The 25,743-nt window shown below is 45.3% G+C and overlaps 1 protein-coding gene and 1 long non-coding RNA gene across 5 annotated transcripts; one reads left to right on the top strand and one right to left on the bottom strand.

Annotated features, from left to right (window-relative positions):
* Positions 1-3,337: 3,337 nt before the first annotated feature.
* SOCS2 (suppressor of cytokine signaling 2) lies at positions 3,338-9,405 on the top strand. Of its 4 annotated transcripts, none has more exons than XM_036300568.1 (3): positions 3,338-3,502; positions 5,964-6,324; positions 7,928-9,405. In XM_036300568.1, the coding sequence occupies exons 2-3, from the start codon at positions 6,186-6,188 to the stop codon at positions 8,383-8,385; spliced, it is 597 nt and encodes a 198-aa protein (XP_036156461.1). In that variant the 5' UTR covers positions 3,338-3,502; positions 5,964-6,185; the 3' UTR covers positions 8,386-9,405. The 4 variants fall into 4 exon arrangements, with proteins under 4 accessions (XP_036156461.1, XP_036156459.1, XP_036156460.1 ...); XM_036300566.1 differs by lacking the exon at positions 3,338-3,502 and adding an exon at positions 4,236-4,549; XM_036300567.1 differs by lacking the exon at positions 3,338-3,502 and adding an exon at positions 4,609-5,181.
* A 10,575-nt stretch (positions 9,406-19,980) lies between these two features.
* LOC118651948 lies at positions 19,981-23,392 on the bottom strand. The gene is made up of 3 exons (XR_004966370.1): positions 22,873-23,392; positions 22,386-22,513; positions 19,981-20,238 (listed from the first exon to the last, which is right to left on the bottom strand). It is a non-coding gene; the product is annotated as an uncharacterized LOC118651948 (long non-coding RNA).
* Between the last annotated feature and the right edge of the window lie 2,351 nt (positions 23,393-25,743).

The following is a 25,743-nucleotide window of genomic DNA, read 5'->3' as shown; positions in this document are numbered from 1 at the left end:
GCATACATCAAACCCTAAGAAATTTTCTTGGGCTTTGATACTGGACAGACCCCTGTGTCCAGGGGAATGGGGTATTCTTTCTGGCTAGTCTGGATCACATGCTCCCCAGAAGAGTAGATACTAGAATCACTGGGAGTCTGAGAATGGTATGCATGTGTGTGTGTGTGTGTGTGTGTGTGTGTAGTGGTGGTAGTGATGAAATTGCAAAATGTAAAAGGAAGTGATAGTGCCCAGCCAGTATGGCTCAGTGGTTGAGTGTCAGTCTGTGAACCAGGAGGTCACAGTTTGATTCCCCGTCAGGGCATGTGCCTGGGTTGCGGGCTCAATCCCCAGTAGGGGGCATGTAGGAGGCAGCTGATCAATGATTCTCTCTCATCATTGATGTTTCTATCTTTCTTTCCCTCTCCCTTCCTCGAAAATTTAAATAAACAAACAAATAAATAAATAAAAGGAAGTGATGGTGGCCACTTAGAAGCATACCTTCTCCCCACAAGGGCTTCAGACGCAACAGTCAAGGATCATCTTTTGGCTCCCCCATCCTCAAAATAAAAACTAAAAAACTTTTTCTGCAACTTGGCAAAAGCTGTGTGGAGTACTTGTCAATTCCAGTATTAGAACATCTGCATTGCAAACCCAAGGATGTCCAGCTCGGGTTTGGCACATGGAGGGGATTTTCCAGGCTTGGCAATTTCTCAGTGCAGGCAACAGAAGAAACGCCCCAGTGTTGTGAAAACCACTCCCCCTTCCCTCAAGCAGAATGAGTTCACCATAGCAGCATGCACCTCCTACCCCACTGAACAGAACAGATATGTCTCTGAACATCTAGAAACAAATGACATCACTTTTTAACCCCTCAGATTTAAACCTGAACATGAGCTCCACGGAATGAACGACAGGAGGTTCTCAGGCAGTCTCAGGAGGGTGACTGTTGAGCTTCATATAGATAGACAAGTACACGATAATCCTACTTACAGGGAGAAAAAAAATCCAAACTCACTGAGAGTAAAAGGATGATAGTTGAAATGACAGTTCATCTTTATTATTTGCTGAGTACCACAGCATTTCTCATAGATTATCTCATTTAATTTTCACAACAACACTATAAAGGTAATTTTCATTATTGTCTCTGTAAGAGGCTAATTTGCCAAAGATCAATATGTAGCAAGCAGTGGCAGAGTAAGGATTCATATCCAGACAGTTTAACTTTAAAGCTATGCTGCTAAAACATTCATCCATCCTTTCACTCATTCAACGATTAGGTGGATTGCCTACCAAATGCTGGGAACTATTCAAGGTTCTAAGATACATCTGTGAACAATGCAAAGGCAAATGCATGTCCTCATGAAGCTTACATTCTAGTTGGGGAGAAAGACAGGAAATCAGACTAATAAATAAAACATAAACTAGGTTAGATAGTGATCAGTGTTAAGGGGAAAACTACACCAGGGGAGAGAGACAGGTGTTTGTGGGAGGGTCGATTCTGAATAGAGTGACCAGGCAAGGTTCCACGAAGAAGGTGACACAGTAAAAATCTGAGGAAGTAAACCATGCAGATATCTGACAGGAAGAACATGATAGGTAGGGAAACAGCATAGATGAAGGCCCTGAGGACGGAGAAAAAGCAGCCTGTTTTAGAAATAGCAAGGAGTCCAATGTGCCTTGCACAGAGTGATCCAGGAACACAGCAGGAAGAGGTGAGATCAGAGGCAAATGGGACCGGATCTTTGTAGGATTCTCCAGTGGTTCTTTGGATTTTGTCTTTCAAAATGTGATGTGATGTAGCCATTTGGGTTGGAGCAGAGAAGGGACGTGAAATGACTTAGTTTAAACAGGATCACTCTTCCTGCTCTGTCAGGAGTACACAGATGTAAGGGGAACAAGGATGCCAGGAGGGAGGCTGCAGCAGTAAGTCAGGCAGAAATGGGGTGGCTTGGACTGGTGGGTGGTGATGTAGCAAGTGCTTCAAATCTGGGTTTATTGTGAAGTCAAGAGTCAAAAGATTGGGTAACAGGTGGGATGTGGGGTGTGTGACGAAGAGCAATCAAGGATGACTAAGGTTTTTGACCTGAGCAACTGAAGACTGGAACTGACATTTTCAGAGATGTGGAAGATTGAAGGAGGAATGGGTTTTGTTTTTTTTAAAGGGGTGTTGTTTTATGGGGTTATCAGGACTCAGTTGGGGACATGTTACACCAGAGATGCCTATTCGACATTCAGAAGTGATGAGAGTGGCAGGTCCGGAGTTCAGGAGAGAGGTCCATCAGGACTGGAGTTATAAGCTCTGCAAACTATACTCTATTCCCGTAGAGTAACCGAAGACACTGGCCTGTGTGCAATTTTGGGGAAATGATGACTGTATAAAAAACACTAGAACAGTATTAAGAAACATCATATTTGAAAATTCACCCCTATCCTGCCACCCTAAAAATAGCTGCTTTAATTTCTCCACATTCCCTTCTGTTTTTGCTCACATGCAAACAGAATCTTATAATGTTGTAAAAGCTCGAAATAGATACAATTTCACCTTTTTTTTTTTGCTTAACATGATGTCATAAGCATTTTTCCTAAGAGGCAGATTAGGAGGCCAACAAAGTGCTGAGAAACATTTCAGAAACAAAAATAAAATATCCTACTTTGGTACAGTTTGGTGCTCCTACAGCTGGTATTGTGCTTATTGGGACTTTTGTGGACAATGACTCTCTCTGTAGGTGAAGATGAGCTGGGACCTGAATGATGAGTCTGGGGGAAGGGCACTCCAGGAAGATGGAACAGCAAAAGAGGGAAAAGCATGTGTTAAGAGGCAACAGGAAAGCCCATTAAGAAGGGTTGCTGGCAGATTCATTTCAATTGACAAATAGAAAACCAAAACATGATTCCATGCACACAACTCCATCTTGGAGAAAGGCCTTTGTTAGCTGGGAAATGCCTCACCCTTCACGGGCTCACCTGCCAATCATTTGCGTAGCTATTTACTCAAAAGCAGTAAACAACAACAACAACAACAACAAAACAACAACGAGAAAACTCCCGCCCAGACTCCCGAGGGGAAGGCGGGAGCGGGTTTATACTTCCTCCCAGAGCCGGCAGAGGGAGCACCAGGCAAGGTTTGGGAGCCGCGCCTCCCCACACCTCCTCCCTCTTCCTCGCCCAACTTCCCCATAGCCACCGCCTCAACTAAAAGTGACCATTGACCTTTCAAGCTTTTGAGCAGTGATGCAATAGAATGGTATTTCACAGAAAAATGGTTATCGAAATTTTGGATCCGGTTTTCCCGTGAATGTTAATGGTTTTTAAAAAGTAGGTCACATTTCGGCGGCGGGCGTGCTGGCAAGGAGATGAGTTTCAACTGAGGCCAGGTGACCTCCAACCGGGTAGGAGAAGGTGACGGGATCTTTCTGAATTCCCGGCCCCTGGGCGCCAGCCCTGCAGGAAATCGCAGAGACACGCGCTCTGCGGACTGCAGGAACCGAGGCTCATCGCCCAGCACCACACAGGCGCGCGCGTAAGAGACCCCCCCCCCTCCCCCTCCCCCCGGGACCGTCCGCTCAGGTGAGCTGGGGCCGCCCGGTTGCAAGAAGGAGACTGTGGAGCGGACTGGAGGGGAGGAACCCGGCCAGGCAGGTGCCAGAGACCGCCCGGGGGAGGGAACTGAGAGCCGCCAGCGCCGCCTAAGGAGCCGCTGGATGCCTTCTAGGACCTGAGCCGAGGGCACCGCCTCCGGCCCGCTCCCTCCGGCCCGCTCCCTCCGGCTGTTGGGTGTGGGCACCCGGCGCTGGGCTGGAAAGGGGCCTCCCCCACCCCATTCAAGAGTCTTGCCGGGAGGGGCCTTTTTGGGGACACCCCTCCCCTGGTCTCTCTGGTGCGCTGCTCACAAAATGCGCGTCCTGCAGGGTCTCGTGAAGGGGCAGAGGGGATAGGAAAGAGAAATCCCCGCCGAGGGGCGAGGATGTCTGTTATTCGCTCGACCCCGGCTCACCCCTGGCACGGCTGGGGGACAGGGTTTGGTCGCCAAAACGGGGGCGATGGTGGCCGGGGTGTTTTGCGCGTCCCCGAACCACCCGGAGTGTGGGGGTCAGGGAAGGGCGGGTTCCCGGGCAGCCGCACCGCGCGGCCCCGCTTCCGAGCGCCCAGAGCCCGCCTCCTCTGAAGCCTGCGCAGTAGCGCTCTCGCCTTTTTGAAGCTGTAGCCGGGGCCGCGGTCACGTGGGGCGAATTCCTGGAAAGTTCCTGGAAAGCGGCCTCCGCAGCAGGCGGGCGGGGCGCGCGGAGCGTGGACGGAGGCGGGAGGTGGGGAGCCCGGGAGGTGCGTGGGGCTGGGGAGTCGCGCGCACACGCCGCTCCGGGGACAGACGTTTAACTCTTGCCAAGTCTCGCCGCCGCCGCGGCTCGCGGGCCTTGGGCTTCCCCTGAAGCATGAGCCTCCTCGCCCGCCGCCACTGGCGCAGCGCGGGCCGCGGACAGTGCGCACCCGGGCTCCCGGCGCCGCGTCTCAGGATCCTCTGTGCCCGCAGTCAAGACAACGGAGGAGCTCGGGCGGGGGCTGGCGGCAGGTACTGGTCCCGGGAGCCTGAAGGCTCCGCTTCAGCGGGGTGGCTGGGGAGGGCACCGGGACACCGCCGCGAGCGCCGGGCGGCCTTGGCTTCCGCAGTTTAGAGCCGCCTGGGGAAGGGAGTCCGAACCGCGGTTCTGCCCCGCTGCCGGGCACTGCTGCCGGCTTTCTCCGTTTCCTTCCCGGCGTCGGGAAGTCTCAAGAGCTTTTTTTTCTTCTAAACTGCCATCCAAATTAATAATCATCCTAATAACCTGATCTCCCGCTCCTCCCCACCCTCCTGCCTCCCGCCCTGGCTCCTTACTCCTCCCTCTGTCCTTCCCACCTCCTTGGTCGCAGCCGGAGGGAAACCCTGCAGCTGCCCGGGGAGGGAGAGGGGGGTGCGAGCCCAGCAGCGGGTGTCGGAGCCCGTGGGTTCCAGGCGATGATCCCCGGAGCTAGTGTTTGCCCGCGGCGCTGACAACTCCGGCCGCCGCTGAAGGTCTCGTCGCATCCCCAGGCATCTCGTTCCCAAATTAAAAGTCAACAGGGAAAACTCGGCGGATACCCCTCCTTTCTGGGGTCCCTCCCAGCTTCTCTGCCCCAGGTCCGCTGGGGAGGCTGCCGGGTGCTGAGACGGCGGCCGAGGCCGAGGTAAGGGCTCAGCTTTGGTTGCCTTGCAGGTCCAGCGGCTCTCGGTGCCGCCGGCTCTGCCCGGGCCCGGGCCCGGGCTCCGAACCCCCGCGGAGGCTGCGTGCTCGGGTCGATTCCTCGACAGCGCCCGCGGCGGCTACATCGGCAGCAGCAGCCGGGCTCGGGGAGCGGCCGCCACGACCCGGGCGGCGCCCCCCACCCTTGCCCGAAGAGGAGGGAGGGGAGCTAGGCCGCCTGCGGGCTGGGGATGCGGCTACTCGCGCGCTCGGCGCCCCAGGCGGGTGGCTCCGACCCCAGGAGCCCCGCGGCGCCATAGGGCGGGGAACCGGGTTCGTGCCCGCACTTTCTCCTGGGGCTCTCCGGGCTGTGCGGAGTGTGAGATAGAGTGCAATTTTGAGAGCTCTCCTGTTTTTGCCTTTAAACAGTTTTTCCACGTGCCCTTGACTCGGGCACATTTTACCACTGTGCCTGCAGGTGACTCTTTGCTCTTCCATTGGGCTTGCCTGCGATTTCCGCGAGCTGCCCTGGGCGGGAAGACACCCGGTTCCCCACCCTCATCCTGTCTCTCCCCCCCCCCCCCCCCCCTCTTCAACTCTGGCGTCTCGGATCCTGGCTCTCTCAATACTTCTGTCTCTCGAGCTGGGCCTGGATGCTTGGGGTTAAATGGTGCAGGAGCGTAGACGCGGAGGAGTCCCCGGGATTTTCCACGTCGCTGTCTTCCCACCCACACCCCAGCCAGGGGTCCAGGTCCGACTGACCCAACCCACTCTTTCTCTTTGCAGGCAAACTGTGCGTGACCGCGCCTGCGGGGGACTTTGCCATCTGTCCACCAGGACCTGGGGAGGAAGAACCAGCAGCTCCCCACCCCCTCCCCCTCCACCACCATTTTGGATACTCCGCAGGGACGTGTTTTGGGGTTCCCACTGACTTCCAGGAAGGACGCGTGCCCTTCTCTGACCCCTGCGCGGGCGGCCACCTGTGTTTGCCGTGGTGACCCTTTGCCCATGACCCTGCGGTGCGCCGAGCCCTCCGGGAATGGCGCGGAAGGGACGCGGAGCCAGTGGGGGACCGCGGGGTCCGCGGAGGAGCCGTCCCCGGAGGCGGCGCGTCTGGCGAAGGCCTTGCGGGAGCTCAGTCAAACAGGTAGGGAGCCGATCGGCAGCCACGCGTGCGAGAGGGGGCGCCCCCCCAAAGACACGGCTGGGGGCTCTGCTGGCGGGGAGCGCAGCTGGGAGGTGGGGACGAGCTGGGAAAGCGAAGAATGAGATGGAGAAACGTCCCCTCTTTCCCGTCCCCGCCTCAGAGCAGGGGACCGCGGAGAGGTGGGTTCTTGGGAATGCGAAAGGAAAGCGGTTCTGGAGAGACTCGGGCCTGAAGGAGGGCGCGGGAAGGGCTCCTTGGAAAATGCCCCCGAGGGCGCTGGAACCTTTAACTGTTTGCCGCGCTGCTCCACGGCTGGGGTCGGCACTCGGACCGAGCCTGAGCTGGAGAAAGCTCCTGGCGCCTTCCTTCCCGCGGCTGCAGGGCGGCGAGTGGGCGCAGCGCTGCCCGCAGCTTCTGCCGCATCCGGCTCCCGGGCGGAGCATCCGCCGCTGCCGGGAATCTTGGCCGCCAAGTCCAAGGACGAGGAGTCACCGAGCGCGGCCTTCGGGGGGTCTTTCAAGACCTGTCCTGCGCTGTGCGCGGCTCGCTGTAGCATCCGGAAGGAGAAAGGAGTGGGGGGAAAATAATTCTGGCAAACCTTTCAGGCTTACAACATCTCCGGATCCTAAAAGCTTACGTTTGGGGCAAAGTTGAAGTTTTGGTAGCGTTAGGAAGAGGGGACTCTCCTCACTCGCGGTGGTGCTCTTTTCCTGCGGGCCATGTGCTTTTCCCATCAGCTTGGAGGGACCGGCAGATGCGGGAATCCGAGCAATTTTTTTGAGGGGGGAGCATTGTTAAAACTTCTTAAATGCAGAGTGCCTCTAAGTCATTTTTTTGCAAACGGAGCTGGCCCGGAGATGGTGCAGGCAGATCATATGGGGATTGCTGGGGAGACCCACAGACAGTTGGAATTGGGTTTGAATTAGGGCAAAGTACAAAAGATTACAAACTTGAAATGCTAATTATCATTTGGGGTTTCCCTCATTTCTCAATGATTGATAAGGAAGTTGTAATTGAAGCAGCCACCAGAAGCTGTTGTACCTAGAACTGAGTTTTTAAAACAAGTAAATAGCAGTGCTTTCTAGGGCTTGGAACAGAGATGCGGTCATGGACAGATTTGGGGAGACCAGGGGACACCAACCATCCAAAAACGGTGCTTCTGTTTTTCTCTCTTGGAATTTGTAGAGTTCAGTTTTCCACTTTTTAAGGGCAGAGCTTTTATTTTTAACTTCTGATTTATTTCTAAATTACTTTAAATCTTTTATTTCACTTGAGTGGTGCTGGAAGCATCATGCTTTGTCAGCCAGTGTGTCATGTTGCAAATATTCTTTTGTTTCATTCAGAGAAAATCTAGATAACTTAAAGAACAGCTCCAGAGGATTACTTAAAAAAACAAACTGGCTCACACTTTGTGTTCATAAAATAACATGGACCCACATTTTCATTAAATTTCTACCAAAAGTATTTATGGTAGCCTCTGGTAAACTTTCACACACTTCTTTTTAGAGCTAGAAAAAAAAATGTTGTCAAGTACTTGCCCCATTTGAAACAGTATAATAACAATTTTACCCTCTTTTCTTTTTCTTTTTGAACAAAACCCCAGGTTGGTACTGGGGAAGTATGACTGTTAATGAAGCCAAAGAGAAATTAAAAGAGGCACCAGAAGGAACTTTCTTGATTAGAGATAGTTCGCATTCAGACTACCTACTAACAATATCTGTTAAAACATCAGCTGGACCAACTAATCTGCGAATCGAATATCAAGATGGGAAATTCAGATTGGACTCTATCATATGTGTCAAGTCCAAGCTTAAACAATTTGACAGTGTGGTTCATCTGATCGACTACTATGTTCAGATGTGCAAGGATAAGCGGACGGGCCCAGAAGCCCCCCGGAACGGCACTGTTCACCTTTATCTGACCAAACCGCTCTACACGTCAGCACCGCCTCTGCAGCATCTCTGCAGACTCACCATTAACAAATGCACCGGTGCCATCTGGGGACTGCCTTTGCCAACAAGACTAAAAGATTACTTGGAAGAATATAAATTCCAGGTATAAGTGTTTCTCTTTTTCTAAACATGCCTCATGTAGAGTATCTCCGAACGCAGCTATGTAAAGAGAACCAAAACCTGAGTGACTGCTCTGGATAACTACCCGGAAGTCTGAGAACAGCCGGCTCAGTCTAACCTACATGTGTGGCTAGGTAGCTAGGTCAAGTTCCCTCACATGTTCACCTGAGAAATGCTTCCCTGCCTAAGCCTAAGACCAGCTGATCCTTTTAAGTTAAAAATTAAATGTCCCAAGTAAAGGCCGAAGTAAGCTTTTGATCAGAATGCCTTGCCTTTCTGAGGTTCCTTTCTCTTTGGTTGGAGGTCCAGGCACCAGTAGTAGAGAAAGGGAGAAAGGACTCCATGGCGGAGAACTGAAGAAGGGGAAGGAACCTGACAGGCTTAGCTTCCACTTTATATGCCTGGTGATCCGATTCTATTTTGGACATGTTATATTTTGCATTCTGATGTTCCTAGGGGTTTTGTTGATCAGATATGCTTGTGAGTATTTATCCTTCATTTTATGCAATTAACCAAGTCAACCAAAAAAAAAAAAATGACCATGAAATCCTGTATTTGTCTTTTTACTACATGTATGAACTCTTTCATGTGAACGCGTACTGTAGTAATCCATTTTAAGAGAGCCTTACTTCAGAAATATTTCAAACTGGTGCAAACGGAAAAGACTTCATCTTTTCCATTAAGGCTAAAGACAAGAATGTCATGCTATACAGGTGCAACCCCATCCAGGTTAATAAAACCATGTAGATATAGACATTTTACCCTTTGAAGTATCTGTGTCCCAACCTGTTGCCATGGATTTTTTTGGAAATGGCTTTAGAAATTTCCAAGTTGTCCTTGAATTGTCTAACTATAGACATCAGCAGTTGTCTCCCTTCTACCATGTAGAAAACTTTGACTTAATTTTCTTCCAGATATAAGGGGATACCTGCCTGTTTTTCAAAGTGTTTATTTACTGCTGTTACTATTTGATTAGAATGTATTAAATAAAAAAAAACCCTGACTTTTACAAGTTGCGCTTATATTATTTTGAATCGCAGAAAACTTATACTTTCATGAGGGTTGCCATAAAAACTTATGTCAAATGGAATAAGCCAGATAGTCAGCAAGAAGTAAGGCCTTCCTTGCCCTTCTCTGAAGCTATGGGTCATATTTGCCCTTTGCGTTTTGGAAAGCATGGTTTAGAAACTCCTAGACTTGCCAAGTGGCCCTTTTACAAGTTGAACAGGCATAACACTAATGCCCTTTGTATCTCTAAAAACATGGTTTAGAAACTACAAGGACTGATATAGCCTAGTCTTACGGGTCGAATAGGCATAATACAGAATAAAGTTTTATGGCCATTCATCATTTATTTTTTGCCACATAGACTCATGACTGTTGCAAATGTACCATCTTTTGGTGTCCGGACATTATTCATTTGCCACCTTAAAAACATTTTCCTGCATAACTACGTATAATGGTGTAACACTGGGAAGGTGAGCCTAGCGTATTGTGTGTGTCCCAAGTGAATTATGCTAAGACAGAAGTATATAATTTGTGCTTATAAGTTATAGCAAAGCCTGCTTACATATTTTCATGAAGCTCTTGAGGAATGGTTTTGTGCCTGTGTATTCAAACAGCAGAGCCAAACACGAAAGATCGCCAAGTGTCCTTAGGAAGAATTCATTTGTAGACTAAAAGTTAAAGAGCCTATACTTTTAGGGTCTGGCCTATGATCAGGGGTTAACCTTTTCATCAAGATGGTCAGGTTCTGTGCATTCCTTACTCTTCTTCTCCACTGAAAACAGTTGTTCGGTGTGGGATATTTGGCTTCTCTGACAAAACTTCCACACGGCCAGTGCCAAAGGGCTTTGTGGGATTTGTTCAACATCTTGCGCACTTCTGTTCTCATTGTTTCAAACACTCTGCAGTTATTGAGAGTTGGACGCCGTAGTGGGACATGAGTACCTGTGGAACTGTGGAAAGTTCTGCATTATTGCTAGCAAGTAGCTATGAGAAAACCAGAGGACAGCAAAGACACCTCAGTGTGCTGTGGAACTGTTGCCTTACATTTCGATCTTCCCTATTTCAAGTACATTGATGAGTATTAGGGGCAGTCTCTCTCTCTCTCTCTCTCTCTCTCTCTCTCTCTCTCTCTCTCTATATATATATATATATATATATATATATATATGTATGTATGTATATGTATAGTTTTTTTACAATTGCTAACATTATTTATTGAGTTTATTCTGTGCCAGACTCTTACTCAGCACTTTGCATGCATTATCTCATTTAATCCTCACATAGACTGAATGAGCAAAGTACAGTGATCACAGGAGGTACACTTCTAATTTGTGAGTGAGGAGGCATTCCAGGAACATCCTGGCCCTTTTTATTCTTGGAGAGGAATTACGAAGAGCAAATTGCTGCTATTTCTACATTGATCCAGACGAGCAAGTAAGAGCAGGCTATAAAAGGAACCCTCAGCATTTTTATTGCTGCCTCAACCGGAAAAGTATAGGTACCGTAATTAGTGTGCTCTGTGGGATTTCAGTCGGCTGGGGCCAGTGGTTTTTCTCCTGGTGCAGGGGTGGGTCGAGAGGGGGTTCACTGCTTTACTTGGTGGCTGGTACATAATGCCAGTTACCAACTATTGGTAACTCCATTTTATAACCCATTGAACAAAAAAGTTAAGATGTACACTTGTCTAAATTACCCTCAATGGAGCCAAGAAAAATACCCAGGGATCTCTTTCTATGCAGGGCAGTTTTGGACATTAGGATATGTATTGTTGTTGTTATTGTTGAAGAATATAGGATACAGGACTTAACATGTCCCCTCAAACTTAAAATACTTTGATCTGAGTTTCCATTGGGAGCAGAGTTGAGGCAGTGGAATTTTTCATTCTATCCAAGTGGGCACTGGGGGCTGCTTTTTAGGGAGTTGGTTTTTTGTTTTGTTTTGTTTTGTTTGCTTTGATTTTAGGGCCTTGGACTGTGGAGAAAAGGCAGTTCAGCTTATGAGCTGAAAGTTCTTTTCTGGCGTGTCAGTAAAAAAGTCTTGACTTCATAGTCATTATGTAATCCAAATAGGTAAGAGAATGGGACAGTTGTTTTGGAGTGTTTATTTTCTTGGGAAGGATTTTCTCTGCTTTTAGAAAATTGTACCCTGGTAGAGGGTAAGAGACAGGGACGTCATCAAATAATCCATGGGATGGAATGTCCTGAGACGAGGCTGTGTTCTGCTCGCGTTCTGCTCGGTGTGGGTAGGCACAGGGCGGCGGCGGGTAAGTGGCTGTGGTTACATCGAACAGCTGGGCTCAGGCCGCTCTTGTCTCCCAGTGGTCCTTTCTAGCCTCTGGAGCAAAAAAGTGATGTCATTCAATCTCGGCCTTTCATTTACTAAGGAGCCTTGTATTCTCCCACTTTTCCAACCACGTATTTTAGTTTTGTCATTTTACCTGAAGAAGTCTCTCCGACCCAGGGAAGTCAGGAAATTCGCATGTATATGCACACAGGAACACACACATAACCCGGCAAATCAGTGGCAGAGTCAGCGAACGCATATTTTAACAGTTTGGTATTTGTAAAAACTGCACCCTTCTACTCTGTTTAAAATGTCAATATTCTATCTTGCTACCCGGTAAGCCTTACAGCTCTTTTAACATCACACTTTTCTTCCTCTGAAATTAGCAGGCCTTTGGAATACTATACGGGATAATTCCAATTCTTGGCCCCTCCACCCCGCCTCAAATAATCAGCTTCTGCTGGGTTTCATGATGGCTTGACCCACATTAGAGTTTTGCATTCATTATAACTCGCAAGGTTTGTAACCTATTTGCCGTTTTAACGTCTAACAATCTGCTATCCTTGCTCTTTTATGATCTCATTTCTGCCTCTGCCAGATGTGACTCACACACGGCCATGTCCGGGTGACTGCCCACCTCTTTTCTCGCTCATGGGCATAATGGCACAGTTCATTCCAGCCCCACTTTCTCCCTTTTGTGTCAATAAGTTGCCCTTTTAGCTCCTCTGACACAGCTCTGCTGACCATATTATACTTCAGTGAAAGAGGGTCATTATATTCTCCCTGAGTTGGGTAACTGAATGATTTAGGATACCTTGAGATTAAATCTGTCTCCTACTCTCTTTGATTCTTTTCAGATCTTGAAACAAGTAGCCAGCCCCAAATACCAACGACACTTTTGTTATGTGCATGCTTTAATTTTTTCCCCTCTAGTGTCAGGCTCCTTCTTAAGTTGCAGTTCATTTGATTGGAATGGAAATGCCCTCCATTCCTTCCTTCTGCTTGTCTATATGTAAGAATGATTCTGTGATAGTCCTGTTTCACTCCTACGTAGGTATATGTGTGTGTGTGTGTGTGTGTGTGTGTATGTATATATATATATACATATTATTCCCATCTTTACATATTTTTTTCTACGTGGCTTGAGTTCAGGTTCCTTAACTATAATACCAAAGTCAAGTAACAGCTGTTGCTACGGTAGCCTTTAACCCTTTGTGGTCCAATGTTATTTTTGGAATTCAAACAGTCTAGTCCAAATTAATTGATGGGATTAAATGTTGAACTTTTTAATGTTCTTATTGCTCGACGTTGGACCTGCTCCTAGCACCTGGTCTGTCGAGTCAGCCTCGAGGTTGGACCGAAAAGAGTTAAAAGCCCTGGAGTCCCCAGCGCCTGGGTAGCAAGTAAGCTGAAATTACGGAGCAAAGCTGGATATTCCTTTCTACCCCGCCTGGAGCTTTGTCAACAAGAGGTCGGATCTGACACATGTCATCACAGAGAGGGGTTCATGTCAGTAAACGTTCAGTGAGCCATAAAAATAAGACTGCTTTTACAGACCGTCTCCCTTGAAACTACCTCCTTAACGTAGAGGAACTCTGACGTGCCCTAGAGATCAGGCACACAGTTTGTGAACTATTATTCATGTGGTGCTGCCTCTGTTAGTAACAGAAGGGAGGGGAAGGCAAGCCAGAGTCCTAGAGAGAGGGAAGGAAATATGGCCAGCTGCCTTCCTCTTCTGTCTCCGCATAAATACCACCCAAGGAGCCCATTTCGGTGATGGAGAGAGTGAGACTTAATCACAGAACTCCAGAAAATTGTTCCCCAGTTTCCAACCGCGTTAAGATAAAAAATTTATATTTTGCTGAACAGTTTTCTGTTAGTTTGGTATGTTTTTCCTGTTTAGATATTGGTCCAGAGGGCTGCTAGATCTTTAACATTCAGAAAAGTATTTTCCATGTTATTTCTACCCAGAGAAGTTGTTTGGTTTCCCATTTTAACCTGCTCTCTACCATCTTGATAAACTTCACCCTTCTTAGGTTTCCAGCGTAGTTTATTTCTCTTCTTTGCTTTTTCCAGGTTGTGGTCATCAGTACTGTATTTGGTCAGAAAGTGTGTTTGCGTTTTGTATATTTGACTATGGCATCTGCTTTTAGTGGTCTGCAGTAGTAGGGGCAGAGAGCATGGGGTGATTGAAACTCACAAACATCTAGCTAATACTGGTTTCAACTTTCTCCCCACTCATTCTCCTTTGCTAGAACCAGTGATAGAAAAATTACCTGCTTCTTTGTTCACTCACTCTATTTTCCCTGTCCATCAGGCAAGGGGGATGTTAACAAGCAACAAAGTGACTAAAACGATAGCAAGATGAGAAGACTGAGGAGGCTGGAGAATCAGTGGTGTGCTGAACTCCTGGGAGGCAATTGTTAAAGACAGTACTTAGGATTTTGTGAGCTAAATCACTAACTCTAGGTAAATCATTGGTAAATAGAAATCAGCCATGATGGGAATATTTACATTATGGAAGGTGGCAGACACTACAAATTAATGTATCTATCTATCTATCTATCTATCTATCTATCTATCTATCTATCTATCTATCATTAATCCTTTTTTCCATTTAGAGAGTCAGAGGGTGGGGGAGAGACAGAGAGAGAAACATTGATGTAAGAGGGACACATAAATTAGTTGCCTCCTGCACGCATCCCAACCTGTGCTGGGTATTGAGTCTGCAACCAAATGTCCTTCATCAGAATTGAACTCGAGACCCTTCAGTCCGCAGGCCAATGCTCTAACCACTGAGCATCGGCTAGGGCCAAATTAATGTCTTTAGACTCCTTGGTGAGGGAGGTCTTTCTGCAAAAAGGTTGAAGAGGAGGGTAGAGGTGAGCAGGCACAGACCTTTTAGGCCTTGCTGAAGAGCTTGGAACTTATCCAGAGGGCCATGGATAAAAGCTTTTTTAAATGGGGGAGAAACTGAACTAGGTTTTTATTTTATACTAGAGGCTCGGTGCATGAATTCGTGCACTTTGAAAGGAAATTAATTAGAAGAAATATTTTACAGGCTGGAGAGGGAGTGTGGGAGGTTGGCTCCAGGGTATATCTGGCCCATCTTGCCCAGTCCGGATCAGCCGGACCCCAGCAGCAAGCTAACCTATTGGTCAGAGTGTCTGCCCCTCTGGTGGTCAGTGTGCATCATAGCGACTGGTCAAGCGGTCAACCAATCGGTCGAACACTTAGCATATTAGGCTTTTATATATATAGATCCTCTGGAGGCCCTTTGGAATATTGCTTGAAAAAAAGCAAGAGTGGAGTCAAGAAGATTGGTCAGGTGTGCGCTGATAGGTGTGAAGGGGTGGGAAGGAGGCAGTGGTTGGGGAGAAGCCTGGGGAGGGTGCAGACACTGCCGCCTCTTGTCTGTAGGCTCACATTTGTGCTGGAGTTTGGAGCTTTGGGTTCCGCAGATGCGTGCTTCTCTTTGAAGGCCAGCTTCTACATGGGGGGAGTTCGGTAGCTTTCAGATTCCATTCCCAGGAAAGTAGGAAGTTGTGGTGCAGTGGGCAGAATTTTGAAGTAGGAAGTTGAAAATTTGGGGTCCACTTCTGGTGGTTTGACCATGGACCAAATACTGAGTCTCCTAGGCCTGCTATTCCATCTGTCCAATGGGGAGCTTTCATGCTTTTTGGTTCCAGTGCCCAGATAGGAGAGCAGTCTCTCCCCCAGTGGGTGGGAGCGCCAGAGGAGAGGTAAGCTCCTCATTTCTGTGTAGTCTCAGTTTCTACTTAAACTGTAGTGTAGATTTTTGTCTTTGTGCCTTAATATATTCTCATTTATTTTGAAAAACAACAACAACTTCCTCCTAACTCTGGACTTTTCAGCAGCTGGTTAAAAGAATTTTGCGTTTTCCTCTGGCTGTGGATCTTTGAGTGCTACCCTATAAGCAAAGAGTAGTTTGGACTTGGGTTTTCAGATTTTGGTTCTGATGGAGAAACAGGAATCTGCTGTGTTTTGGCCATTATGACAATAACCCTTTGGATGAATTTTCATTACCAAGGGACCTGGATGGCTGTCTTTGCTCTGCTCCCTGAGTCAGTGTCATAGATGTGATCCCAGACAGCTGTGGGCAAATGATATGTTTTGCAAGTCATTTTTCCCATTTTTACATAGATTGTTTGCTTTTCTGATTGATCCTCAATGGACAAGGATACCACTGAGCTTTAGTTTTCTTTTTCTCTGTCAAACAATCAAAGAAAGAAAGAAGGAAAAAAAGGAAGAAAGGAAGGAAGAGCGGAAAAAAGAAAAGGAAGGAAAGAAAAGAAGAAAAAAAGAAACCACAGGAAAACTGGAAAGTACCAAGGGAATTCTTAGGTACAGTGACAAGAATCTTGGAGCATAAATGATCCTGCTCTAATCTATTAATCCAGTGGTTCTCAACCTTCCTAATGCCGCGACCCTTTAATACAGTTCCTCATGTTGTGGTGACCCCCAACCATAAAATTATTTTCGTTGCTACTTCATAACTGTAATTTTGCTACAGTAATGAATCGTAATGTAAATCTCTGATATGCAGGATGTATTTAAAGGGGTCACGATCCACAGGTTGAGAACTGCTGTTGCCTATTTGGATTTCTCTGGATCTATTTTAAAGTGGGGTACACCTCTGATCTTGGGGCACACTCTAGGAGGGTGGGTGTGTGCAGACCTTACAGGCAGAGGCAGAGGAACATCACTGAGCCTGCTAATGCCTGAAAGTCCCAAGAGATCCAGGTTGCGGCTACCATGGGATTTATGATGTTCCAGGCATGGCAGTGAGGTGGCCATTCTATAACAAACTAACGCGTGGGCTTCCAGGGAACTGGAAAAAGCTAGAATACTTAGTAATGCCAGGCATTACACTTGACACTTTACAAATATGACCTCACTTAGTGCTCCCAACAAACCTTTTAAGTAGGTTCTGCTTTTATCTCCACTTTAGAGATAAGGAGATTGACACAGAAAGATTTAGTGACTTAAGAGGGAGAGCTGAGATTTGAACTCAAGCCAGTCTGACTCCAAACCCATGCTTTTATTCATTCTTGTATCTTTTTTCTCAATATGCTTACAAATGCTTTTAAGCTCTGGGGCCTGCAGCCAGCATATACCTCAATGGCAGCGGTTCTCAACCTGTGGGTCGTGACCCCTTTGGGGGTCGAACGACCCTTTCACAGGGGTCGCCTAAGACCATCGGAAAACACATATGTAATTATTACATATTGTTTTTGTGACTAATCACTATGCTTTAATTATGTTCAATTTGTAACAATGAAATTGGGGGTCACCACAACATGAGGAACTGTATTAAAGGGTCGTGGCATTAGGCAGGTTGAGAACCACTGCTCAATGGTGTATGCTAGGCCATGTATCTTTTAGTCATATGAGGTTAGTAGAGGGCTATGACCATGTCTGCCCAGGTTGTGAGTGTGGTGTTATTAGGATTTTTACTTCAGAGGTAACACAAGATCTCCCCAAACCTGGAGCATCCAGCTTGGAAGGATTCCTTCCATCAGATTTTATACTTCTCCTTCCTTCCTCTAATCTCCTTTATGGATCTATCCAGTGCATCCATAACCCACCATCTCTTCCCTATAACCCTTTTCCTTTCTCCGGAGGTAAATTATATGAATAATGCATCAGTCATAATAAGTTAGGTTATGCTGCAAAACAAAGAACCCCAAAGCCTCAGAGGCTTAAAATTACAATGGTTTATATCCTGAAATAACAGAGATTTCTCTACCCATTTGTGTTTGTCATGTGTCACAGGGAGGCTCTTTTCTCAGTCATTCAGGAACCCAGACTGACAAAGCAGCTACCTCCTCCACTATGGCTAGGCTGCTGAGCCAGTGGGAAGGGAGAAGTTCAAGGATCTCTGTTGGCGTTTAAATGCCCTGTCACTTCTCCCAATCCATTGGTCAGAACTCTGGTGCCACCCAACCACAAGGGGGCCAAGCAGTCCCCTGTGCCCAAGGGGAGAAAATCAAATATTTGGTGAGCAGCAATAATAACCACCACATATACCATGCCATGTGTACTTTCTTCTTTTTTCTCCCTAGTTTGGCTAATGCAACCCAAGTAAACTTTATAGGATTCACATAGCCTCTTTAATTCCATTCCTCCGTTCTTTGTTGTCTTCCAAAACTTTTTCAATTACTGCAAAATAATTTCTCTCTTTGTGTGAGCCATTTGTGAGCCACAAGGAAAGGTCCTAAGTCTTGAAGTGAAATTATACGTATCAAAGAGCTAGGGCTACTCACCTCAAAAGCTTCTGAAATAACTAGAGATTCCTTCTGTTCTTCACAATGTCTCCCTGGGCTTCCTCGCCCTGCTACATTTAAGCCCATCTTGCCCCCATTGTCAATATTCAAGACAAATAATGCTCACATTCACTTCTACTGCTTACTGTTTTGCTTAATTAGCTATACTGCAATAGTATTGAATAGTATTATTTTCTACCAATTTTAAACTAAATGTAGATCCATTCAGGCACATTATAAATCAAAAGGACTTCGGTGTGATAACTGGGTACCTTATCACTGATTTAAATTGGCTTCTGAGGGAAATTGCATTATAAATTCCAGACAACTGGTTTGCAAGTCTTGTTTTAGAATGCATCCTTTTTCTAGGTTGGGGTCTTTTCTATAGCATATTTATGTATAATAAGAATACCAGGATAAATGCTGTGTTTTAACGGACAATTATCCTCTACTGTATCATGAATTATTATCTTTGAAAAAAATTAGAATATGTAAAAATTAGTTAATTCAAAATTTCATTAACATAATTTCCCCCTTCATTCTCCATTTCACTTTTTCTGTATTAACCCAGATCAGAAATTGTAGTGTTATTTATTTTTTAATCCTCACATGAGGATATGTTTATTGATTTTAGAGACAAGAAGAGAGAGAGAGAGGAAGGGGAAGAGAGGAACATCAATCAGCTGCTTCCTGCACACTCCCTATTAGGGTTCCAGCCTGAAACCTGGGCGTGTGTGCCCTGACTGGGAATCGAACTGGTGATCTGGTTCATGGGTCGATGCTCAACTACTGAGCAGTACCAGCCAGGCACTGACTTCTCTTTATATTTATCTCTTTCATTTATTTAGTCATTCACTCAATCATTCAACAGATACTTACTGAGTATCTACTTGTGCCAGGCACAAGGCAAAGTCCTGGAGAAAGTTAAAAATGGTCTCTGCCCTTAAGGAGATCCTGGGTAGTGGGGAGACACACTTACCAACAGTTATAGTACAGCTGACTCTTGAACAACAAGGGTTTGGGTCCGCTTATACGGGGATTTTTTTTCAATAAATACTGTAAATACATTTTCTCAATAACATTTTCTCTAGCTTCCTTTATTGTAAGAATACAGCATATAATATATATAACATACAAAATAGGTGTTAATCAACTGTTTTTGTTATTGGTAAGGCTTCCAGTCAACAGTAGGACGTTAGTAGTTAAGTTTTAGGGGAGTCAAAAGTCGTATGTGGGTTTTCGACTGTGTCGGGCAGGAGAGTCGGTGCCTGTAACCCCCAAGTTGTTCAAGGGCCATCTATACAATAAGATAATATAATGAGGTATCTACAAAGAGCAGGGGAAGCAGAGATGAAACACTTGTAACTGCCTGAAGGGGTCAGGTAAGGCCTCAGAGTGGAGGCGGCTTTGGGCCGGTACTTAAAGAAAAGGAGCTGGCCTGCTCAGCCAGGTGGCTCAGTTGGTTAAGCCTCATCCTGTACACCAAAACAGACCAAAGGTTACAGGTTCCACTCCTGCTCGGGGCACACCTAGGTTGTGGTTTCAATTCCCAGGTAGGGAGGCAACCCGATCAATGTTGCATTCTTTCTTCTTTCCCCTCTAAAATCAATAGAAAAAATATATAAATTATGGGTGAGGATTAAAAAAAAAGATAAGGAGTTGGCCTGACCAATAAGCAGGGTGAAGGAGTTCCAAGCCAAGAGGACGCGGAGCTGTGAGAGAACAAAGTTCTCCTATTGTGTGGGGCTTCTAATGCAAAATAGGAAACTAATAGTTGGGGAGTGGAGAATAAGCTTGAGTTGGTGAGCAGAGACCAGAGCACCAAGGGCTTTGCCTGCTTTTCAGAAGTTTGTATGCCACCTGGGAAGTAAGGGGCCCAGTGAAGACTTTTTTTTTTTTTAAATATATTTTATTTATTTTTACAGAGAGGAAGGGAGAGGGATAGAGAGCCAGAAACATCGATGAGAGAGAAACATCGATCAGCTGCCTTCTGCACACTCCCCACTGGGGATGTGCCTGCAACCAAGGTACGTGCCCTTGACCGGAATTGAACCTGGGACCCTTGAGTCCGCAGGCCGATGCTCTATCCATGGGGCCAAACCAGTCAGGGCCCCAGTGAAGACTTTTTGAGCAGAAGGATGACAGCATTAGATTTGGTGGCACGGTGGGAGGCTGGTCTGGAGAGCCAGGTCCCAGAGCAGAGCTTCTTACCCAGTCCTAGGACTTGCAAGAGGTCCATGGTTGGTATGCTTGGGGTCCAAGAACTTGGATAGGAAAAAATTACATTGTTATTGTCACTAAACTCTTAACTGAAATTGAGCATATTCTTCAAATATATCTAGGCAGCAGATCACAGTAGAATTAGCAGAAGTAGTGAGTTTATCACCAGTAGAAGTCAGGTATTTTGGTATCATTGTATAGTTATTGCAGATATCTCAAAATACGCTTTACATGTTTCACTAAACCCAAATTACTATAGCCATTAGACCCTGGGCTACATCTTACCATTTAATGAATTAATAAAGGAGTGCATGTATTATTACACCGCAACTTAAAAATTATGTTATATGTGCATTTTAGAATTCATCTTTTGTGATCTCCATATTTAATTGTATGATTTAAACACAGTATCCTGAGAGCGGGTCCATAGTCTTCACCTTGACTGCCAAAGGGGTCATAAAAGGTGAGAACTTATGCACCAGAGGAAGGTGATTGTGAGGAGGTTACTGCAGCCTAAAGCAGGAGCGGGAAGGAAGGTGAGGAGGAAGAATTTGTGGGAGGTTCTGGGGACAGAGTGAACCTGTTGATAGATCCTGGACAGAAAGCAGAGGGAAGGATCCACATACACCCTACTTCCAGAGCAGAATTCTTCCTATTTCTTGTCATGTCTGTCCCTTCCCTCCATTTCCATTGCAATCATAATTTAACTCAAACTTTTTTCAAAGTCATACATGTACGGATGGTTTGAATATCAAGCACTATGGAAAGACAACCAAAAGCCACCATCCCTTGCTCCTCTTCACCTGCCAATCTCACACTTTTTAAAAACTTACACAGTGTTATCTTTTTAGCTAGACTGGGAATTCTCTGCAGGAAATGCCTTGTAATCCTCACTTCGTTTTTCATTTTAGGAGTTGAATAAATGGCTGATAGATCCCAAAGGCACTTCCTGTTTCAAGGTCCTTATGTACATCAATTGTATCATACTCCAGTTCCAGAATTTATACCAACTGTGACATTCTAGGACATGGTGCTTTTACCTAAAAATTTCAAGTTTTCTGTCATTTGTTTTTACATAAAATCACATAGAATGTGCAAATAAAAAACCCATTTACTTGGGCCTTCTGGTTGTTTTTGTGTGAGTTTAGTGTGATGGTGGGTTGAATAATCCTATGTAATCGAAAACCAGAAATTGAGCCCTAGCTGGTTTGGCTCAATGGATAGAGCGTCAGCCTGTGGACCCAAGGGTCTCAGGTTCGATTCCCATCAAGGCCATGCAGGGAACCAATAGATGTGTTTCTCTCACATTGATGTTTGCCTCTGTCTTTCCCTCTCCCTTCCACTCTCTCTAAAAATCAATGGAAAAATATCCTCGGGCGAGAATTAACAACCCCACAACAACAAAAACCACCAGAAATTGAGAAGGTGGGTTTGAAATTTCTGTCCATTCCTTTTTGGGGGGGTGCCTGTCCTGTCTTGGTAGCAGTGGTTAATTTCCGTATTGCTGCCTTGCTGAGTTGCGATGGAGTGGCAGCTGAGACCTTTGGTTGGCTGGCTGAAGGTCCTGGCCCTGCTTCCTGTGAGGTCCAGAAATGTATAGTTCTGTGGTCTGAGATACTTTGATGTTTGCCAGATAAAACTGATGTTTGGTGCTTTTTGTAGGAAACACACATTTGGATATCTCCAAGTTGATTTGTAGGAACTTAGTGTTATTACAATTTTGAGGCAGAACTTTTTCTCAAGTGGCAGAAGAAGTAAAGGAACTTCAGTTTTGAGGGCTGTTAATAGCACCCTTCCATTAGTGCCCAAACTGAGAGCTGACAAAGTACTGGATTGTTAATATGGATTAATGGCAAAAATAAGTATCTGGACTTTTAAGAGTTACTGATACAGTAAAATACAGTTTTAGCTACTGACACTAGACTAGCCCCCAAACTTTTAGAAAAATGCGTATTTCCCCTTATTTTCTAAATAACATTTCTCAACCCAGTAACGCGGGGGCTACTTGGGGTTAACCTGGAAATTTGATTGCTGTTTTCCTGAGGGAGGCAGAGCAATGTTTGGGAGAAACGGACTCTGGAAAAGTTAGCTTCCCAATTTACACATAAAAATCACAGTCCTTTTCTTCATTAATATTATTATACATATTTGAAGAGCACATTAGAGATAGTGAAAAAATGAGAGATATTACCTGGTAATACGATGAGTTAACTTTTCTTTAAACTTATTGGTTTCTCCCTTAAACTGTGGCTGGGTAACAAGCCCGTGCTTGTTGGCACTGTAGTTCAGGCTCAGAATACTACCCTTGGAGCAAAATGACTGTTTAAAAAAAAAATGCTTTCTTGAAATATAATTTTTAGAGGAGGAAAATTTTAGATTTGGAAGAAATATTTAAGCTGCGGACTTTCAAGCCCAACGTCTTCAAAATCATTTAAAAATGAAGCACGGGAAGAGAGAACGTTCACGGTTAATTAAGGAGGTCAACACCCGACCCAGCGAGACGGGAAAGGAGTGACTTTGATTTACGTATCCGAGACCAGAAGAGAAACAGGCAGATGTTTCTAGGAACTAGTTAAGGGAGAATGAAAAAGACAGAAGTAGAATTGGAAAAAAAAAAAAACAAAAACCCACAGAATTTAAGAAGAAAGTGCCTGTCTGCGGGAGGAGGAATCCCATACCAGTTTCTGTTCTTCCTACTTGGGAATTTTCAAACCGAGTTCCTACACGGGCTGGCTCGCAGGTCGAGGACGTGCGCTCAGGCGGTCGACAGGGGGGTGACTGTGGCGCCGCGGGGCGATGCAGAAAAAGCTGTTTGTGTGCAGCTGCCTGAGTGTGGAGCCCGTTCGCCCTGGGGCCGGGCAGCTCCTCCCAGACACGCACCAGCGCCCCTCTGCTCCGGGCTCCCGGATCTCCTGCGAGGTAGACCGGGAAGAAAGGCGATGTTTAGCAACTGGCGAGGTCAGCGTGTTTAAAATTGAAAGCACACCGGCCGAATGGAGTGTTGAGAGTAAACAGCTGTGTTTACCATTTTGCTGTGTATGGAATGAGTTAACATCTGTTCGCGTCGCCTGAGTGACCCTGAGGCAGATGAGGATGTGGCTAGGCAGAGAGGCGTCCACCAATTGGCTCAGAAAAGAGCGGCCGCTCTGCTGTTGTTCATGTACGTGTAATATAACCTTCTATTAGGAGCTAGTTTTCAATTCATCTAAAAGTAATGACATGGTTATTACCATGGTTAGAAATCTACTCAGGTCAGGAGGCTATGAAGTGGAAAATAAAATGGCCAACCTGTCCCACTCTCCAGAGGTGACTGTTGTTAAAAAATCCTTTGTCTTTTCTCCCAGAGATTTTTAATGCAAGATAAGCATATATTTAAATTGTTTTTAAAAAGCTCACAGATAGTATTCTACATTCTGCTCTGCAATTTGCTTTTTTAATTTAACATTTGAGAATCTCTCTATATCTACATAGCGTAATATACCTTATGGTAACAAAAAGCTCAACCTCATTCATACACATTTGCACAATATTCCATGGTATAAAATGCTCCACTATTCATTGAATCAATCCCCTTACCAGTTGTTCCCAGCTTTTTGCTATTACAAACAACAATGCAGGAAACACCTCTATACTAATGTGTTTCTGGAGATATATATGTTGAATAAATTTCTGGCAGTGGAATTTTAGAGTCAAAGAATATGTGCATTAGCATTATTTTTTATTTATTGATTTGAGAGGAAGAGAAACACTGATTTGTTATTCCACTTATTTTTGCATTCATTGGTTGATTCTTGTATGTGCCCTGACGGGGGATCAAACCCACAACCTTGGCATATCGGGGTGATGCTCTAACCAACTGAGCTCCCTGGCCAGGGCCATGTATTAACATTTTAAGTATTTCCAAACCATATTCCAAAAAAGGTGCACTAATTAATATTTCAGTCTTAAATAAGTTACTATCTTATAAGTTGTAAGTATAATTGAGGTTTTTCTTAAAATACTATTCGTTTTTAAATAGCATAATTAGAATTGAGACCAAATAAGCATGCTCCTTTGCTAATTAAATGACCTGCAAGTTAAATCTTCATTCCAGGAAGAATGTCTCTGGAGTGCTAAGTGCTGGGCCGGCGTTTAGAACCAGCAGGAGGCTGAGCCCAGCAGCCTGGAGAGCCTTAGAGCCGCATGACCAGAGACATTCAGAGCTAAGAGGCAGGCACATGGCTTCATGCTTTGCCGGCGACTCCAGATAAAACAATTGACTGTTTTTAGAAATCCTGGGGCAGAACTGAAAAAACTAAATTTAATGTTTAATAATATCATCTTCAATTAGTTCTGTTCAAAAGACATCGATTGAGCACAACTGTGGTAAAAAGTTCCTCCTTCTCCAACTCCCTGTCATCCCCCCTCTACCCTCTTCTCCTACCTTTCTCTCCTGCTTCTTTTTTGTTTGTTTCTTTTGGTATATACCACCTCTCATGATACCAGAGGGGTGTTCAGTTTTAGGGACAAAGGAATTGATTTTTTGCAACTGAAAAGGTGGCTCTGGAGAGGGAATTATCTATGCCGGTGGTTGTTACCACAGTGAACCAACTGTGTATCGATTCTCCCCCCTCTGCTTATGACTCCAGATGCTTAAAGCCTTCTACCTGTTCAGAAACAACTTCATTTCTTATTTTTAAGTTTTTTAGTTTAACACCTATTACAGGTGAAACCAAACTATAACCAGAGACCAAGATACAAGTCAAGTTGCAAAAACACTATGGGCTCAAGTTGCTATTAAGTTGCTTAATAAGTGATCAGAGTAGCACATATAATATCTTTTAGATTATAGCAAACTCTTTGGGAATTACAGGACTTTGACAAGTATTTTATTTTACAAATTACCTGCTTGTTTAGAAAATGGCTCTTTCAAAACTCAGTTTCCTCGCCCTCAAAACTCCTCTTAGATACAGGCAGTCACATCAGAATAGAATCTAGGTGTCAAAAAACAAATAAACCCTGAAGTAAACATAAATGAAATTTCCATGTAAGGACTGAATCTCTGTAGCTTTGCAAACTACTCCATTATCATACAAAGACTTATGCCTTAAAATAAAGGAAATAAACCAACAGGCATAGAAAGCTTGTCTCATCAAACTCTTCATTTCAAACTCTTCATTTCCCTGTGACATATTGGAAGCCAGCAGGAAGAACGGAGGTGAAATGGATTGTCCCCTGTCGTCCCTAAATAGAGGGTTCTTCACAACAGGCAGGAAGCACCTGGGAGATGGCATTAGAAATTTGAAAACTGTTTTTGAAATAAGAAGGGAAAAATTGGTTTCTGAATCCAGCTGCTTTTAACACTTTTACATCCATACATTTTTATAATCTGAATTCTGATGATAATGAATTTAAATTAATAATACATTTAAAGTTAGGAAAGAATGCAGATGACATCAAGATAGGAAATTTTAGCTTAACTCTGAATCTCTTTTTCCTACTTTGACTAAAATTGACCTTCAGTATTACAGTACTTTCATTTTTACAACTCTTTACATATTCTGTAAAAA

Source organism: Myotis myotis, unplaced genomic scaffold, assembly GCF_014108235.1.
Source record: "Myotis myotis isolate mMyoMyo1 unplaced genomic scaffold, mMyoMyo1.p scaffold_m19_p_3, whole genome shotgun sequence".
NCBI lineage: Eukaryota > Metazoa > Chordata > Mammalia > Chiroptera > Vespertilionidae > Myotis > Myotis myotis.
This window is presented reverse-complemented; position numbering and strand designations above follow the sequence as displayed.